At 37.9% G+C, this 18,239-nt stretch overlaps 1 protein-coding gene across 2 annotated transcripts in view; it reads left to right on the top strand.

Moving 5' to 3' along the window:
* Positions 1-18,239, top strand: part of mast2 (microtubule associated serine/threonine kinase 2) — a 139,825-nt gene that overhangs the window by 16,608 nt on the left and 104,978 nt on the right. For both annotated transcript variants that reach the window (XM_084128185.1, XM_084128186.1), the window contains exons 2-3: positions 14,780-14,927; positions 16,088-16,233. In XM_084128185.1, the coding sequence (XP_083984311.1) occupies positions 14,780-14,927; positions 16,088-16,233 (294 nt within the window). The remainder of the gene's footprint in view (positions 1-14,779; positions 14,928-16,087; positions 16,234-18,239) is intronic.

The raw sequence follows: 18,239 nt of genomic DNA on the forward strand, positions 1-18,239 counted from the left end.
AGTGCTTTTAAATTGGCTGACATATTGGTGCTGTATTTTTATAGCATGAAAAAAACAACTGCTTTGCATGAAAATGTGGACTGTAAAATCATTGTAGCCTACATAACAGATATATTGTTGAAAGTGTCTTAACTAGCAGAATACAACAACCAAACTATACCAAGTTTTTGTATGAAAAGGCGCTGCCGACACACATGTAAACAGTACACATTGCTTTTGCGCCACGTTTTTGTTCGTAACTTCACGAAACATTGGTAAACCCAACCCAGGCTCATTGGAAAAATGTACCTGTGGCAACATGTTTGCAAAACGCAAAATACGTTTGTGCATGTTTTGCGGCAGTTTCAAAGTGAAATGTCCAGTGAGTGGCGCTAAAAGCGTGTTTTGTTTTTTTCCGGAACAGATGAACGTGAATATGGCAACGTTTTATTACGTCGGAGTTTGTACATATCACTGCAGTTTTGAATTGAAATGTCCGGTGAATGGCACTAAAAGATTGATGCTCCATCATGTTTTAAAATAATGTACACCTACACCAGGGTTCACCAATCTCGGTCCTGGAGGGCCGCTGTCCTGCAGAGTTTAGCTCCAACCCCAATTAAACACACCTGAACCAGCTAATCAAGGTCTCACTAGGCATACTAGAAACTTTCAAACAGGTGTGTTGGAGCTGGTTGGAGCTAAACTCTGCAGGGACAGCGGCCCTCCAGGACCGAGATTGGTGAACCCTGACCTACACTATACCCTAAACCTACCCGATAGTGTTAACAAAAGCAAATGCGACATAAAAACATAATCGTAACCATGGTATTTAAGCTTGATTTGGAACTTTGAGCTCTTATATCATGACTCGTCTTTCACGGGATTTGTACCCGAGCTCTGCGCATCACAAGTTCAGTTCTGTACCAGGTGAGCTACCGAGCAAGCTTAATAAGTCAGTAAAACAGAACATATGGAGCTGGTTAGGTGATGTAAACAAAATATATTCGTTTACAAATCAGGCACTATGGTAAAAAAAATGTTGAGGTCATAACATAATTGTCCAAGGAGCCGCGTGAAAACAAGTCTTTATTAATCATAATTGTGTGTGAAAACGATTAAAAGTGCTTGCTGTTTTACTGCCTCTAGTGTTCATTTCTTTTAGAAACTGCAGTGACGTATTGGTACGTATTATGCGTTTTGCAAAAATGTTGCCACAGGGACGTTTTTCCAATGAGCCTTTGTTGCGTAAACCACAGTAGATCACATACAGTATCTTTATTTAGAGCTTTATTTAGAGCAGTTAGAGTGAGCCCAAACACAACATATCAGACTCTGTTTTACAGCTGGAGCGCGCTTGGATTGGTTTGATCGCTCAGATTGACAGGTCTTGATTTACCATGCGCCATAGAATATGAGTGCTGAAACAGCCCTAGAAGATCATCACACGTCAACCATGATCTTTAATTACTTGTTGTTTATTATATGTAGGCTACTTTTATTGTGGCGTTTACTCAAGTAGTTCTTTATGTTCAGTAAAATTACTTGTTTGGAGGTTTTTTGGACCTTATTAATTATGCTTGGAAATAAATGGCTAGCCTACCTAATCCATTGCATGGCTTGAAGACATTAATACATTTAGAATACGTAAACTACGGTGTGCTCGCTTTATATTTAAGTTAGCATCCCGGGGTCAGCTCTATGTTCCCACAGCCCTATGTTCCCACGGCCCTATGTTCCCACGGCCCTATGTTCCCACATTTCTAAGAATTTTTTTTTAATGATTTGTCTAAACCCCAGTTACGGGTAGGTTTAGGGGTGGGGTCAGGGGTAGGCCATTTGTGGGAACATTGTCTAAACCCCAGTTACGGGTAGGTTTAGGGGTGGGGTCAGGGGTAGGCCATTTGTGGGAACATAGGGCTGTGGGAACATAGAGCTGTGGGAACATAGGCATGATCCCAGCATCCCTATTTTAAATCTATTCTGCTGAAATCAGTGCCAAGAATGCTGAAAAAGTGTGCAGATTCCATCAGGGTCTGTTCACGGTATTAACTCAGATCTCTGCCATACAGAGTTTGAATTTGTTTCTATGTAATCCTCTCCAGTAATCAGTTCTCACAGACATACATGTGTGCAATAAACCTTGTGCTTATTACTTGGCCATGTCAAGTCTATTTGGAAAGACTATTGTAAATCTGATTTTTGTCTCTTGATACATCCTGTTGAAGAATAATCATTCTCAATCTCTTTTCTCATCTTCCATCTCCTCATCTGTCCAGACTTTTCTCAGAAAAGTAATCCTTTTCCTCTGAAACAGAAAGAAGCTTTAACTTAACACACAATAAACATGAAGATATGAAAATAAGATGCATGAAGAGTGCACCATTCTTCATGCTCTAATTTTGGTTAGTACAGTATAAATGGTCAAATATGGTTTACTGTAATGGATTATAATAACTTTTAACAGCTCTGAAACAGATTTACACCATCTGTGTACTTTTACACAGTATGGCAAGAAAACACCCATTAACAATTTTACTGTTTTTTGGCTGTTCGGTGAAGCTTTGTTTTTTAAACAAACACACAGTTTGTTATGTAATAATCAGTAACAATTCCAGAAACTCCCATCATTCAAGACCTCCTCTCACAGAGAACAATTTGGCATGTGTTACAAGGCAGTGGCGTGATAAGCCTGGTTCTAGTTTTGAATAAGTTAATTCCAGTCTTTTGCAGTTCACATTCAGGTCTTGGCTGGATGTCTGTCTTCTCACTTCTCCATTGCACGCAGCATTATTGGTTTGTCTTGGCTTGGAAAGTTAGAGGGTGGTGGGGTTCAACTGGAGAACTGGCAGAGTCATGTTACACTGTGTAACACAAAATTACATAAGCCAGGAGAAGCACTGCTGAACCATTACTCATGTGCTTGGCAGTTTGAGCTCTGATGAGAGTTCTTTCACAGTTCAGAGGTAAAGCCCTGGGTGATGCAGTCATAGTTGACATGTTTTTATGCAGTTGGCTTTCTTTGACAACCAGTTTTTTTTTGTTTGTTTTTTTAGGGAAGGAAATGCACTTTGTGTGAGAAACAACTTAGAAGACAAATGTTAAAAATGCCATGTGACTGAATTTTAGAGCTGCATTGAATTTAGCTCTCTTTGGGAATTCTCTTTTATTATTTTAAAGACAAACTAGATTTTAATGTTTTTGGGGCAAACTGTGCAAAAGTTAGTAGCTACAGTTCCATTAATAATTTGATTAGGAATTTTGTTCCAACTACATGTTAAAATATTTTGTCATTAGTTACACTGCTTCTTGAGAGCATTATGTGTCTTGCTTTGACATGCTAATATGATAACGACACGTCTATCACTAGGTAGTGAATTTATAGATGCATAAAAGCTGTGGGTGCAACCATATGCATTTTGTGAAAATGGGAGCAGACAGTAGCTTGAAAACTTATCAGTACTACTTATGGACGTTCATTTAGCACAATTGAATATTGCATCATGTTGTGACATTATGAAACTACAAGTGGAATTTTTGAAGTCTTATTGTTAGTTCTTGCACATTTCCCACAGAAGATGACTCTGTGTCATATTACACTAGTATGAAGTGTTCAGGGTGACTCAATGACCTCAATTGCAAGTGAACTACATAAAAAAAGATAAGCAAAAATTCCCTTTCTAATTGAGGATTTGATTGTAATACTTTCATGTACACTTGTTCAGAAGTTTGGGTCAGTAAGATTTTTTAGTTTTTTTTTTTTAAAGTAAGTCTCTTATGTCCACTAACACCGTGTCCTAACCAGACGCGATGCCATAAGATTCCAGCGACAAATAATTTGTCTGTCCACACTAGACACGACGCGACTGCGAGATGCGTAAAAATCAATGAAAACCCACAGCCAATCAGAACAGCGTGTGGGCGGGCTCTCGCGGCAAGTGCACAGCACCAGAGAGTAATCTTGACGGCAATCGCAAGAAAATGGATAAGTAGCCTAGGCTACATAATCAAATTCACAAATATTACACCATTTAAACATTATTCAAATACATAGGCTACTGAGTTACTAAAACAATCTTTGTCAATGTCAAATAATACACTTTTTTAATGTCTTTTGATCAAGAGATTCTGTACTCTTTCAGAAGATGTGTCATAGCGCCCCCTACCCTATAACAGTGAAAAGCCGAAAATTTTCGTCTATGGCGGAGAAGCAGAAATCTTTTGTTAAATTGTAATTGTCCTTACTGTCAGTTTTGATCAATTTAATGCATTTTTTGCTGAATAAATGTATTATTTCTTAAAAAAAAAAAAAAAATCTTACTGTACTGACCCCAAACCTGAACGGGTGTATGTTGTACAGTACACTTTTTTAGCTGTCAAAAACAAGGCCTCTTTCAAGTGCAATTTGACCTTACATTTTCTCGCATTTCCACATTAATGCTAGTATCACACTTTTCTTGAATGACTTCTCAAGGCCATCCCAGCTGGCTAGGCGGGCCGACACCCTGGCACAGCCCCATTGAATGAGAACATCGTCCTGTCGTTCCCATGGAGTTACTGCACAAACGTCCACCCTTTCATTCAGCAGAGCTTGAATACCTACAGCACATCTGGAAGACATCAGCATACAGACTTCATACTGACTAATGGGACATTGTGTTTCTTGCTGTGTGCACATGTACAGTAGGCATTACACACAAAGCGTGGGCACGCACATACATTGAGAAGTCACATCTCATTTGGAAGTTGAGGCAGAGAGGATTAGATTGAGGATTTGAGGATTACTTACTTAGATCTGCTGGAGATGTTTGAGGTTTGTTCAGGCCATCAGTTATTTTTTTTTTCTTCTTTTCAATTTTGTGCCTGGAAGGTGAAGAAATGGAGAATAACAAATAGATGTCAGAAAGATGCTTTGGTTTTAGCCTTCCGCAAAGGTTTAATTTTCAGCAGCATGCCAGCTTGGATTGTTCCCGATCATCTTTCACTGTAAAGGACATTCTGCATTTGTAAAGTTTTAAATTTCTGCTGAGTTTAAAAATTAAATGGTTAGTATCACAAAGCGGTTTTATCACTCAGTTTTCCCTTTAGGTCCATTTACAATATTTTTGAAGGTTCTTGCACCAAAAACATTTGTAATGTAGTTTTACCTGACCATATTCCACCCTCTGGAAAATAAATGGCCCTAAAAAGGGCAACTTTTATTGAGAGGCTGCAGGTTTATGATGTCAGAAATCCAAATTTCCAAATAACCATGATAATTGTTTATTTCATGGTGTCTCTTATTTTTTGACAACACGTTTATATATATAAAAGCAATGGGTCATGTTATATAAGGATGAAGGTCAGAAAAATAGATTTAACTGGATGTAAAATATAGGAAATAAGTGAGAAGAAAGCAGTTGATTGGGGCAGAATTTTTTTAACCTTCAATAAAATCTCTTCTGCTTGGTGTGAATTGCTAATGACATTGTGTGGAAAATAAATACCAGCTATCTCCTATTTGAAATGTTTAAACTGTGTCTGTGGACTCTGATCGGGTATATAGCACACCTCACCTGCTTGGGCAAACAGAAAGGCCAGTAGCTCTTACATCACAGGATGGCAGGCCGCCAGGCAGTAAGAGTGTTTATGTTGGTATTCCTGAGGGATTGACTGGTTTTACGAGCTGTTTTCTGTACCACAGCGGATGCTGCTCTGCCTCGTGGATGTAGCTGAAGGCTGTTGCACTATGTCAGCTGTATCAGGGAAATCATTTATCTTTTCTTTGTTTGTTTTTTTTAACAGATTTTTTTTTAAAAAATGTGTAGCTTTAAATTTGGGGGTACAAAATAAATAAATAAATATATATATATATCAATTATTTTTGTTTTTGTTTATAAGTGTTCATATTTCAATAATCATTTAGCCTCCATCAGTGTTATGTTGTCCATTGTTTGTCACTGTTTGTCTAGCTCAAGGACATGTTGTGCGTGTCTTAGAGCAATGTTTTATCATTGGTATTCATGGGAACAGTGTTATCCCCACAGGGTGGATCCAGGAGTTAGATAGAGGAGTGGGTGGAAAGAGAAAACCTGGAAGAGTGAATCACGGATAGACACAAATGTTTAGTTGCTCTGCCAGAGCTGATGGATTACAGATAAAGATGTGCTTTTCATTGCAGTTTATGAGTCAATGGTAAACCCAAGCAAAATACACAGATGAAGCACTAGGCAATAGGCATCACAAGGGAGGCAAATGCTGAAAACTGGATGTATCTCATGTGTTGTAATTACCTTGATTGTTATACCTATGCTGTACTGAAATCAAGGCGCATAACATTTTCTCTCAATCTGTTATTTATTTAATCTTAAATTACTTATCTATTAATTTAGCAACCATGCCATCTTAAATATTTTTTTTTATTTGTTAAGGTTAATGGTTGTTATTGATAATGTTATATAATAATGTTATTTGTTTAATGTTTTCATTGCTGAAATATTTTCTCCTATACCAGACGGTAAGCCATTTGTACCATTGCCAAAAATGTGTGTTGGGACTGGCTAGTATGACTATATACTGTGTGACAGTAGATATATTAGTTCATCAGTGACCAAAACTGCTTTATACTATTTACACATGAGTACGAAGCCAGTCTCTTGTTAAGGCAGGGCTTGATTGATTTTTTTAATTATTTTTTTTATTGGTTTTTTTATTTATTCCCTTGCTATGGCCTTTAATTAATCTTTAGTAGCATTATTCAGTTCATAATTAAAAAAACCCGGTAGAATTACTGCAAGATTGGCATGCAGGTGTACTTTTCCCAGAAGCTCCACCCCTATACCCCAAAGTCAGCACCTCAGCTTGTTTTGCCAGCAGTCATGGTTACATAGCAGTTTTTTACACAATTAAAAATCCCTCAATACTTTTTAAACTAAGAGTTTAAACTTAAATGTTGAATGGAAATCAGAGAGATCTTGTTTTAAGTAATCTCTCTGGGCTCCTACTTGATCCTGATGGAGTTACTCTTGCATTAATGTTACTCTATCTGTGAATTAGTTCAGGGTTTTCTATAAACCAACAGAAGCATGGCAACATTACACTTGGACACTGCAGTGAAGTCATCACTGCTCTGTAATCCCAGCTAGGGAAAGGTCCTGCTGGTGGCATGGCACTAGAGTGTGACATCGTAGGAACTAACCAATTAGTTTTGTTAGGTCTGTGGTTGGCATGTTTGCCTGTGGCATGTTTTGTTTCCTCATCAGACTTGGGAGCTAAGAAGAAATAACTCGCTTTCCTTTTCCTCACTATCAAATCAACAGTTCAGTTAGCAGGAATTTAGCTTTTTTATGTTAATATTTAGCATTTAATGATGCTTTGTGCAATAAACAAAATCGGTGTGCTACTTAGCCTACGACATGTTTAGTTTCAGATGAAACTCACTTTTTTTTCTTCTGTGGTTCTACTGTGCTTAGCACTGACCTTATGTGGTTGCACGGTGACAACTCTTGTCCATCGCATCCACACAGTCGCATTTCACACTTCTGTCTGCATGTGTATGGCTGTACAGGGTGGGCCATTTATATGGATACACCGTAATAACATGGGAATGGTTGGTGATATTAAAGTCCTGTTTGTGGCACATTAGAATATGTGAGGGGGCAAACTCCTCAAGATGGGTGGTGTGTACTAATATATTCTAATGTGCCACAAACAGGACTTTAATATCACCAACCATTCCCATGTTATTACGCTGTATCCATATAAATGGCCCACCCTGTATATTGTTGATGGTTTAAATATAACACATTTTAGTAAACAGTTTAATCTCAAATCAATATCTCTCATCCCATAATTATTTATGTGGCGAAATGCCGTGTAATAAGTGTTATGACTGTACCGTATCCTTTAAATGTCTGTCTAGATTGAACCTGCCACATGCTAGAAATATTTCAACTCAGGTCAATATTTTGTGTGTAATTATTAACTTATGTAGCAAGTAGCCGTGTAATAAGTGGAATAATGTACATCAAGCCGTTGTTATCGCAGAATAAACCACTTCAGGCTGATGCAAGACCCCCATGCTTCGCGTCGGGTCCTGATCACCCTGTCGGGGTTTATTCTGTGATAATCACTATTAAAATTATCTATTGACAGTCACAATACAATACAATACAATACAATACAATACAATACAATACAATACAAGGATAGTGTACATCCAGTCAGTTGTTATTGCAGAAGAAGGGGACTTGCATCAACCTGAAGGGGTTTACTCTGTGAAAACAACCAGCTGGATGGACATTATTCCATGTATTGTATTTTATTATATCTAGTTTTAATTAGGACTGTCAATAGATTAAAAAAAAATTAATAGCGGTAAATCGCACCACTTACAGAATCCGATCAAATGGCCGGTGCGACTAAATTTTGTTAGAGGTCACACTGGTGCCACCACCACGTTGCCCAACTATTATCATATTGCATTTGAGAAACCTCAAACGACAAACGAAACGAAAGTGAAACGAAACTGCATTACAGGTTTGAGCTGCGTTGACCATTTTTCAGTTCGGAGCAATACTAGACCGCACAGAGCGAACTTAGAACAGGTACTCACGGGCTGATCTCTCAAATTCGGTGCAGAATTCTCTGTTATACTTGAATTCTCTGTTATAACTGGTCATAAAATATAGCCATTTGAAATTAGAGGCATCACTGCATTTTAATTATGATCCAAACAAAGATGCTACACACATGTAGCATGAGCAGTTGTTTTTTATTTAAATTGATTTAATTATAGGGTTTAAAGTAAAAAACAGAATGGTCTGACTTTAGATTTGTGAAATTATACTACATAAGACACCTGCACAAAACAAAAGTAGCAGACAGACTGAATGAAAATGCAAATTCACTCTTCGACAGTAGGTGGCGCTTATGGAACAGCTGTGATATTGGGTTTCTTTGGGTACCGCTGTACACAAATCAACGCGGGGCTTATAAAAACTACTTTATACAAAGATAAGAGGAAAAGAAAATGCCATCGAAACTTTTCTGAATACAGTCAGTTCCCTTTAGAGAGGCATTCATATAAACCAGATAATTTAACTGTATAATGTTAATTGTTAATGACACAATTTCACTTGCTTCAGTAATGTAAATGCGTTATTTTAACGCGTTAAGGATTTTGAATCAATCACATGCGTTAACGTTGACAGCCCTAGTTTTTATATACTTACTAGATAAGAGTCTACCTTGAACTTCTGATATACAGAATGCAATCCAGATGATTTTCTGAGTTCTTCTAACTTATCCTCTTATGTCATATCCTCCTTAACATGAGTCCATTCTTAAACTTTTTGTTAATCAGACTGAACCCAATCACCAATCAGGCATCTCCAGTGATAAGCCAATGCTTTTCCTTTCTTTATCTGTGATATTGTAGATCCATCCTGAGACATGAGCAGTGAGCTGCCATCAGTCTGATTGTGTCTAAATGGAGAAAAATGCCTAGATGTGAGAGTGGGCTGGAGAGATTGATTAGAGGAGACCTGTGGAAAAACATCTGGGGAAGTGAAATTAGCCCAGCCACAAGTGTACAACGTGAGCTGGTTATAAACATTCAGCGTCCACTAGAGAGTCATTAAGGCCCCTAGATTCTGAGGTCATGAGTTAACTGTGTGGGTTTCCCTTTCATACTCTGTCAAAGCATGTTGACCGAAACAGTTGAGCAGCAATGTATGCTGATGCAAAAAGAGCTGTTTAAAGGAACGGTTCATTAAAAAAAAATCTTTTTTTTAAAACAAAAGGCATTTTACTGAATTTTCAATATGGTAAATGATGAATGCTGTCAAACTCCAAAAATGACTAAGTTCTTTTGGACTTTCTATTTACCAATGAATTCTGAAAAAAAAAAAAAAAAAACCTATCTCAATTTCCACAAAAATATTTATCAGCACAACTGCTTTTTTTATAAATATTTATTGAGCACCAAATCAGCATATCTTTTTTTGGTAAAAAATAATGTGACACAGAAGTGAAGACTGGAGTACTGGCTGCTGCAAATTCAGCTTTGCCATCACTGGAACAAATTATATTTAAAAAAAATTTAAAATAGAAAGCAGTTATTTTAAATTGTAATAAAATTTCACAATATTAGACTGGTATTGGAATGTAAAGAGACTTCTTTCAAAAACATAAAAAAAAAATCTTTCTGATCCAAACTTTTGAACGGTAGTGTAGCACAGAAGCAAATTATACTTGAGTTACGCTGAAGGGGAATATTTTTTTAGAGAATAATAACTGAAACAGAAGAAAGTCTTATGGTTTTTGAAGGACGAGGATGACAGAATTGTCATTTTTACATGATACCTTTTAAGTGCACTTTCTGCCCTCTACACAACTGTAATTATTCAGCTATGTGCAAACATGCTTGAGTTCTTTTTACAGCTGTCAATCATAATACTAGTTAGTTCACATTCTTCCACTCTTTCTAGATGTAGTATCCACTGGTGTAAGTGCTGCTTGCTTGTGCCATCAGAACAGAGTTAAGAGCTGTCTTTCCATTGTCTGGCCAAAACTTAGTGAGCGTGCTAGTGCGTTCCAGGGTCAGTCGCGTATTGTCACTTCCTTGGTCCAAAGCTGGCCAACTGGGTCTTGAGGGGAGTGGTCATGAAAAAAAATGTTAACTGTTAACTGAGTTAACTGAATCAGGAGAGTTTTCATATCAGGTTACCAGCTGACCTCAACATTTAAGACATTTAAAACAATTTCAGCTCAAAACTCACTTTCAGATACCAGCAATTTTCTGAAATAACGTCCGATTGCAATCCAATGGGGATTCTGATCACCATATGAGGCAGAAATATATTTATATGCGATACTGAAGGCTACTTATGCTAACCATTGCAATAATAAATTCATACAATTATGGAAAGGAAAATACCAGAGACTGCTTGAAGAACTTGAAGACAAATCATATATGATTAATCATGTAATTTTTTGGCTTCATGTTTCATCTGTCTTTTCCCTGTGCCTTTGTTGATACTGGACTTCTGCATCTGCATGTCAGAAATTACACATGTGAGTTCATCGGAGTGTAACTCCTGTTTTCTGCTTGTGAGCTCCCTCTGTTGCTCTGGCTGAAAGGATAACAGTATACTGAGACAGGAGAGATCGCTTAAACCTTCTCAGATCACATAATTGTATGGAAAATTTATAGAAATGCTAATTTTTTCTAAAGAAATGTGATGTAAACATGATATTTTATTAATTGATCTAAATGTGTAAGCCTTTGGACTTAAATTAAAAGCCTTAATGGAGTTGTTTTGTGCATTCCTGTGATCACAAGTAAATGGAAGCAGGTGCGACTAAATAATTATGTGTGTTCTCTTTTTATGAGATAATACCAGTTTGATTCAGAAGGATTGATATGCACTCCTTAAATTAATAAATTACTGTCACAGTAATATTGTTTATTGCAAATCATTGGTCAGATATCGTTGCTGGAGTCTTAAGTAAAGGCCGAACGTCCCCATCTGTCATGTTTATTTTGCGATCTAGCAAGTTTTCAGTCAGTGAGTCCCATGCTAGTGAAATGGTGGGGTTGTGTGATGTTGTTCTATGGAGGCGTGTTCAGGATTAAGGTTAAGGGTTTAGGGTAGCGCTGCGGGGCTACTGGCCTGACAGAGTAGAAACGCAGCTTGACTTTGGTCTTGCAGCTCATGGTTAGAGCTATAGCGATGAAGGAATTTCCCTTGGGGTAATTTTGAGTGGCCCAATAGCGATATTGCCATTTATTTATTTATTTTGATTTATTTATATGCATTTAATATTGCTATGTAAATAAGTGTTACAATGTGGTCAGCGAGCATGAAAACGAGGACATATTCAGTAACCAATGAAACCAAAACTAAAGAGCGCTGAAACAGGAAGTGAATTAAATAGAAGATGATGTCAAAATAAGGGTCCACATAACAGAACATAAACCTGACAATAAGCTCATTAGGCTATTCAGGGCTTGACATTAACTTTTTGAGGCACTTGTCCTTAACTTAATGTCGAGCCCTGCTATTGTTGTATGTATAACAGTTAGTTCTGATCCTCAAATCTCTCTTGACGAGAGGCTTTCTGCTGATATTTCACCAGCTTTTAGCATTGCTCACCTCTGCACATTCTAGACAGGCTGTCACTCAGCACAGTAACATTGCTATAAGGGACTGTTTTTGAGTGGGTCATTAAACGGTTAATTCAACAAACACGTTCAAAAACAGTGTTTCATTCAAAGATGTAATGAAACAAGGTGTTGAAATTATTTTAACTCACCACTTTACAAGGCTCGGCAGAGCAGCAATGCGCCGCATGGGCAATGCTGAAGCTGATGCCATTCATGGGAAATACCCTTAAACGTTAAAAGGATGATACAACAAAGATTTCACTTTCCTTGGACATGGCAACCTTTTCACGAATATATATGACTTGACCTCAAAGACAGACTCAGCTAAGTGCAGACGCTCAGTCGATCTCTCTTTCATACACCGTCACTGTTTAGGCTTGTTAGGTGCAAATCCAAGGAGCCTCTGTACAAATCACCATGGTAAACAGAATCTTCTTATCAATAACTTATTTAACATTCAATACACATGTACGAAGTGCAAAACCAGAAGGGCATAGCTTTATGAAAAAAAAGAAAACACTTGAATATCACTGTTTCTGTGGCTACGCTTGCATTCCTCTGCGGTTGGCTTGTCAGTAATGCGGTATTACAGTATTGCGGTTATCGTGACAGCTGACAGCCCTAGTTGAGGTCCGACTCCGAGGCTATTGGCCCTACCCAGCACGTTGTTGGTCTTGGCTCGTACTAGCTGACAGTGGAAAAGCGGCTAATGTTTAAGCCCTACTGCAATGCTTGTACAGAGGCAGGTGAGTCTCACGTGTATTCACCGGTGTCCCTGATCCTCATCTGATTAGCCCTGGGACTCCAGACTGACGTCATGGTTGCCCCGTCACCCCCCCTCAACGCAATCTTATACTGTCATTTCAGGCAGGACTTCTCAACGGCTGCATCTTCTAGTCTGTCATTTGATTAAGTGTGCACTTGCTTGACGAGGGCTAAAGCTGTGTGGAGTGAATGTATGGTTTTTGCTGTAAATTTAGCTGCACTTTAGGGGCTTAAAGCATATGAAAGATGTAGCAATCCTAAAGAAGCTTTGTCTGAACCTTTGTTACTATAAATGAAAAGAAAAGAAAGAACACTCAAATATGCACAAGGTAAGGGATGCAGAGAGTTGTGTTTGTGTTGTGAAGCAAAAAAATGTGTTGCTTCTGAATGTGAGTTAATGTACACTACCATTCAAAAGTTTTGGGATCGATTTTCAGCATCGATTGTGTTGCATCGATTACTCCAGTCTTCAGTGCCACATGATCCTTCAGAAATCATTCTATTGTGCTGATTTGGTGCTCAAGTAACATTTCTTGTTATAAAAATTGAAAACATGTCACTTTTGATCAATTTAATGCATCCTTGCTGAATAAAAGTATTAATTTCTCTCTCTTTTTTAAATTACTGACAAACTTTTGAGTGGTGGTGAATGACTTTGAATGTGATTGTGAAACTTGTTTATAGCCCTTTGTTTTCTTTCAGGGTCATTTTTTTGTGTGTGTGTGTCTCCAGTGGTCACTGGTTGGATTGTCTTTAGTTTGTTTTTTCACTCTGTGTGTGTGAGCAAGTGACAACACTGTTTGCTTTGAGGCTTTTTACTTTTGAATGGTGTGGTGTGGTTTTATGAGCACTGCGTATTTAATACAAACAGGCCTTCCAGATGTTTCTGGAATTTCGTGACACCACAGAGAGGATGTGACCAGTGCAGGGTTCTTGCCAGATTTCCATGGCAACGTCTGTTTCCCATCCTGATGAAGAACACAGCGAGCATGAATGAATCTGCAGGCGTCTTTAAATGAGTTATTTGGCTCTCATTTTGGGCCCACATTTTTTACCTCTTAAATTTTATTGTTTTTGTCATCATAATTCTTGTGTTGATGACAGCTTCACTTTGTTGTTGTAGTTTTAGTGGTTTATAATGTAATGATTTTAGGCACCTCATGATTCAATCCGATTCTGGGAGTCACAATTTAATTTCTGATACACCTATGTTTTCTTTCCTGATTAATTATTCTGCTTTGCAAAGGCAAAACACATTTGTTGTATATTTTTGCATTATTCCATGTTGCCTTTAAGTTTAACAATGAAAAACACTGAATTTATTTCCTTCAATTTTCTTTTATTAGATTATTACGTTGTCCTTTTGCGTTCTAGCTCACAGTTACATTTGAAAAAAATGTGTAGAATATCTATAAATTGAATAAACTTAGCAACATCCTGGATGGTGCTTGTTTGCATTTCGCAAGACACAAATTTGTAAATCTCGAATGGATAAGCAGTCTATTTAGTATGTGCTTGTATATAAATGTATTCTGAATTTCTGAATTTGGATTGATTCAGAATCGTTAAAGAATTGTAATGAATAGATTGTTTTCCCCCACTCGCATCTTGGCAGCAAGCCCTTGTTTTGAGATGTATTATTTACTGTGTGACTATGATGCAGTGCCGCAGTGTGGAAGAAGCAGCTTTTTAAATCAATTTTATCGCTTTTGCGTTGACTCTGTGAACTTATTGGGTGTAACTATACAACTGTACAGCAGCATCTTTTTCTATTCATCTAATTCATATATTCTGAAGTTCAATAGTCACTTTAGTGGCATGTTAAAACAGTTGCGTGTGCTTGTTTGTCATTGAAAAGAGGAAAAACCAAATGTATATGTGTTTCAGCTGGAGCTGCCGGCACCGCCTCCCCTGCTGTTCAGGAAGCTGAGTAACCCCGACCTGTCTCCTGCTGCAGGAAAGACCAAACTGCAGCGGCAGCTCAGTCAGGATGACGGCAGAGCCCGTCGCAGCAGTATGGCCGGCGTCCTCACCGGTGAGACACCGCAAATTACTTTCCCTAGTAGTTTGTATGTCCCCCTTTTGCTTAAAAGACTCCAGGATTTTGTGTAAAGACTGATGATCATGTTCTTCAGCCTGATTTGAGAATGATCCAAAGAACATTTTGTTGTTCAATAGAAGAAAGAACATCTGGCCTTTTCTGCAAATGTAAAGTGCTTTTATTATTCTTTTTTGGATATTACCTTTTATTTAGTGTGTAATATAGCTGTTTGTGATTGTAAAAGGTCTGCAAAGATCAAAGTGCACAACAAAGGGAGTTATTGTCTCACAAAAGAAAGAACCGATTCTGAACTCCCTGAAACTAGTCATCATAATTCCAGTTTTACTCCCTGCTCAAACCTATGTAGGTTTGTAACAAATTAGTATGATGTCCACCTATGGTCTTCATTGGCTGCCCTCAAACAACATCTACTTTCACCCGCCCTCAGACACTGTAGTTGTAGCTGAGGCCTGGAAGATTTTGGTTTGTGTTGTCGACATGTTGAGAAGATGCTGTTTTTCTGTGCTGCGAAAGCAAATCCACTTTGCATGGACAAGAACTTGATCTCAAATTGATATGGTAAAACCCACACTATCATTACTGTTCTTTATCACTGTGTATAGAAGTTCTGAGGAAACCTCCTGAGTTGAAATTCAGATACGGTAATGGTCATTTTGTTTCCGAGGCGCTGTAAGCGATATACCAAACACAACAGACTGGGCCATCTGACCAATCAGAGCAGAGTAGAGAGTACACTCTTGGAAAGGCGGGGTTTAGAGAGACCGAATCCTTGATGGAACTGTTTCAGACACTGTGAGAAAAGATTGCAATTATGAGACAAATAATATTTTCTGACCTTGGATGCATGTAAACCTACTGTAGGAGACCGTCAAAACAATCAGGAATCTTTAGAAGATAACCTTTAATAGGAGTACTTTAAATGGATCAATACCACACATTTGCTTGCATTCAATAAGTGATTAGAAATACTGCAGAACTTTTTTCACATTATATAAAAGATGTAGATTTAAATAGATGAGCTATCAGAGAATCTGTAGCTTGGCTTTGATTTGGTTCTTAACCACAGAATGCAGACATGGATACAGACAAGTACAGACCATGTCCTGATTCTGTGTTTCTCTGGTGTGCTACAGGAAAGCAGCTTCTGCCTCTGTCGAGCAGCATGCATGGTGGAGTGAGTCAGCTGGCCTGGCAGCAGCACGCAGGAGAACCCAATAACTTGGTCCGCATGAGGAGTCAGTCCTTTGGCCAGTCTGCCCCCTCTCTCACTGCGGGACTGGTAAGTGCACATGCAGCACACCCTCTATCTGTTTCCATCCAACACAAGCAAACAAAGGTTTGAGTTTGTAAATAATTTTACAAGGCACTGTGACATAATACTTGGTTTAAATCGATTTGTAAGAATGATAGTCTGACCCTCAGTGGTAAAATGGCCATCATAAGTTTTATCCGGCATACTAATTTTTCCCCCCTTCCAGACCTATGTGGTGATAAACATGATCACATGTGATAAAATAGGTACTTTTCTTCACTTGCCATTGTCTCGTGTGGCAAAAAGGAATTTTGGATCCTGTCTACACACCTGAGCATTGACAATTCACAAGGACTAAATGTTAAATAACTGCCACTGTTGTAACTAGGATACAGTAGCTTACAAATGCAAATTTACTCCTTATGAAGTACCTCTGAGTCAGGTCACATTGTCACGGATAATCTGTATTGATCCTTACTTTCATTGTATATATCTGTAATTTCAAAAGGCAGATAGAAAGCACTCCAAAGCAGCATTCTGTGAGGCTGGTCTTTGTGTTTGTTTATGAAGGTTTAGAAGTGAAGAAACTATGTGTGTCAATTACAGCAATATAACCATTTATCTGAAGAGATGTTGTACCTGCTGTATGTGCAGAAGATGTATTTACCATGAAGTTGTCATGCAGTCTAAAGCCTAGTGCCATAGCTACATCTGCTGTCTGTGGCCAGTACTACACCAATGAAAGTGGGCAATACTAAATGCTAAAAGGGAAGCTTATTTATTAAATTATATATATTGTTATGTATTGTTTTTTTGTGTGTGTCTGTGTGTGTATATATATATATTCTATTTTATCTACTCAACCTTTCCCATTTGTTATTTTTTGGATGTAGTCTTTCATGCCATACTGAACCCTTTTGATGACTAGAAAATATTATTTGATATATGTGGACAGTTAATGTAAATAAGGTTTGAGACTGTGGTTCTGTAAACGGCAGCAAACAGGAGCAAAGAATTTGTGATTGCCTATAATACTATTTTTAGATCCTTAAGTCCAGTACTGGCATCTGACAAATGACAGGCATTTTACTTAAGTCCCCCTGTAGTCAATAATTGTATCCCTTAAAACTTATCTTTGATCACCAAAATTACATATTTAAACCTTTTTTCCTTAAAAAAAAAAATTCTTCATGCATTTTTGAGATGGTCTTTGGCTCACTGTTTTAGTTTTAAAGAGTTTTAAAGATAAAATCCTCAGCAATGGTGTTGACTTGAATTTTGAATTTTCACATGGTTTGTCTTAAAGCATATTAAAAACACCACATAGACAAACAACATTAAAAGCTTGATTTTCACCACAGGGGGGACTTTAAGTTGCAGTGTTTCAGTAGATTTACTCTACACTGCTCCTGAACGTCTAGAAATCTAGCCTTTGACATAATGCAGAGAATTCTGTCATGCTCATGGTTGTTTCTAACCTTCAGGTGGCAGCATTGCCCACGTCCTGAACACACAGAGGCGCTGACTGCCCACTGATGTAGAACTAAATGGTACAAATCTTGAATGGATAAAGTGCTGCACATGGGCTGTGTTATTATCTCAGCCCTTATGTTTATGGATGAAAAATATACTCAGCACTGCAGTGTAGCAGGGTGTCCTAATAAAGTGGTAATTAATATGCCAGTGCTTCAGCTGGCCCTCTTTAAAGGCCTTGTCTTTTGAAAGAGAAGCCATGGACACACTAATTGCTGCTTATTAGGATTTATATGCCAGCAGCAAACAGTAGCATGCTGATATTAAGATGCAATAGTCCATGGTTATTTAAAGTTGCTAGGACACTTCTTTGTACTTTGTTGCGGTATGAAGGATAATATAGTTTGTTTGTGTATCATCATATCTCAAACGTAATTTGAAGGCCTGTTGATGTGAATCGAATTCATCACTGTTTTGAATGACAAATAACCATTGGATGATAAATTCATAAACGCATCAAGCAAGCAACATCATAAATATAATATCAATCACGAGGCAGC

The sequence above is a fragment of the Abramis brama genome (assembly GCF_963993115.1).
Source record: "Abramis brama genome assembly, chromosome: 11".
Taxonomy (NCBI): domain Eukaryota; kingdom Metazoa; phylum Chordata; class Actinopteri; order Cypriniformes; family Leuciscidae; genus Abramis; species Abramis brama.